We start from the raw sequence: 1,666 nt of genomic DNA on the forward strand, positions 1-1,666 counted from the left end.
TCACTTGACGAACACCCTTATTATCCTTGCACGAAGGTGTTTGCTTTTCATGCTGTACACGATTGGATTCATCAGTGGTGGGACCAGCAGGTAGACATAGCCCAGGAGAATCTGAAAGAAGTGAGAAGAGCTGTTCCCAAATCTGTGTATCACAGAAAGACCAATCACTGGAATGTAGAAGATCAGGACGGCGCAGACATGGGAGATGCAGGTGCTCAAGGCTCTGAGGCTCTCTGCGTGGGATGTGATGCTAAGCACTGTTTTGAGGATCATCACGTAAGATAGCAGGATGAGCAGTGAGTCCAACCCCACCGTGGAGACTATTATGAACAAGCCATAGATACTGTTGACTGTGATGTCCGAACAAGCCAACTTCATGACCTCCTGGTGCAGGCAGTAGGAATGGGAAAGGACATTGGCTTGACAGTATCGGAACCGTTTCAGGAGAAAGGGGAGTGGGAATGCTAAGGCCACCGCTCTTAACACAAGCACCAGTCCCATCTTGGCTATTCTCAGTGGGGTTAAGATGGAAACATATCTCAGAGGGTCACAGATGGCGATGAAGCGGTCAAAGGCCATCGACAAGAGCACAGAGGATTCAATGAATGAAAGAGAGTGGATGAAGAACTGCTGAGCAAAACATGCATCAGGGCTGATTTCCCTAGAGTTAAACAAGTATATGCCCAGTATCGTCGGTATGGTGGCTATGGATAAGGCAAGGTCTGTGATGGCCAACATGGAAAGGAAAATGTACATGGGCTCATGGAGGCTTGGTTCTGTTTTTATAATGAACAGAATGACTGAATTTCCTACTATGGAAATAACATACATTAAGCAGAAGGGGATAGAGATCCAGAGATGGACGTCTTCCTGCCCAGGTATCCCGCTGAGAAGGAACACTGCAGAGCTGAATTTGGTGTCATTGACAGCTGACATAATGTACTGGGCAGGTCCGAGGAGTATTGAGCTTTCCTTCCTGAAAGGAAAAATAACAGGAGACTAGATTATATTGAACGAGACATCTTTCTTCTCTCAGTGCAAGTCTAAAGACTTCCAGGAGCTCAAGGAAGATCACCAAAACATAGTGTGGCAGAGCTCCAACCTTGCCCCCGTGGGTCCCGCGCTTCCAGGCGGTTTATTATTTAGGCATATTCTTAATATTTGTAATTCTGCTTATAACATTTGTAATTCTTCTATTTGAAATAATTGTAAATCTGCAATATTGATTTGCAACTCCCCATAACTGTTGCCGGTGTCTGTGTTAAAGCTTGCAAACCTTCATTTGACTGTAAGTACCTTGTGAGCCGTTAATTAACCCTAAGCGGTACTTTGTGATTAAGATAGACACCTGCAAACCTAAACCACTCAATTAACTCTACTCTCTCTCTAAACTGATACTTTGTTATTGAGATTGACGCTTGTAAACCTAAACCGCTCAATTGACTCTACTCTCTCTGAGTTGACAACTTTCTCTTGATTGTAATTGAGATTGACGCTTATGAATGTAAACCACTCAATTAACTTTACTTTCTCAAATGGTTATGCTCAATTGACTCTACTCTGTAAACTGATATTTTGTAATGGAGATTGACATGTTTTCTTGTTATTGTAACAACAACCACGAAAAGCCGTTAATTGGAGTGGCGCTCATAGAAATATCACATAG

The 1,666-nt window shown here is 43.2% G+C and overlaps 1 protein-coding gene across 1 annotated transcript; it reads right to left on the minus strand.

Annotated features, from left to right (window-relative positions):
- LOC141980549 (olfactory receptor 51G2-like) lies at nt 1-936 on the minus strand. Its single transcript, XM_074941873.1, has one exon. The coding sequence runs from the start codon at nt 934-936 to the stop codon at nt 1-3; it is 936 nt and encodes a 311-aa protein (XP_074797974.1).
- Nucleotides 937-1,666: the final 730 nt, after the last annotated feature.

The sequence above is a fragment of the Natator depressus genome, chromosome 1, assembly GCF_965152275.1.
Source record: "Natator depressus isolate rNatDep1 chromosome 1, rNatDep2.hap1, whole genome shotgun sequence".
Classification (NCBI taxonomy): Eukaryota; Metazoa; Chordata; order Testudines; family Cheloniidae; genus Natator; species Natator depressus.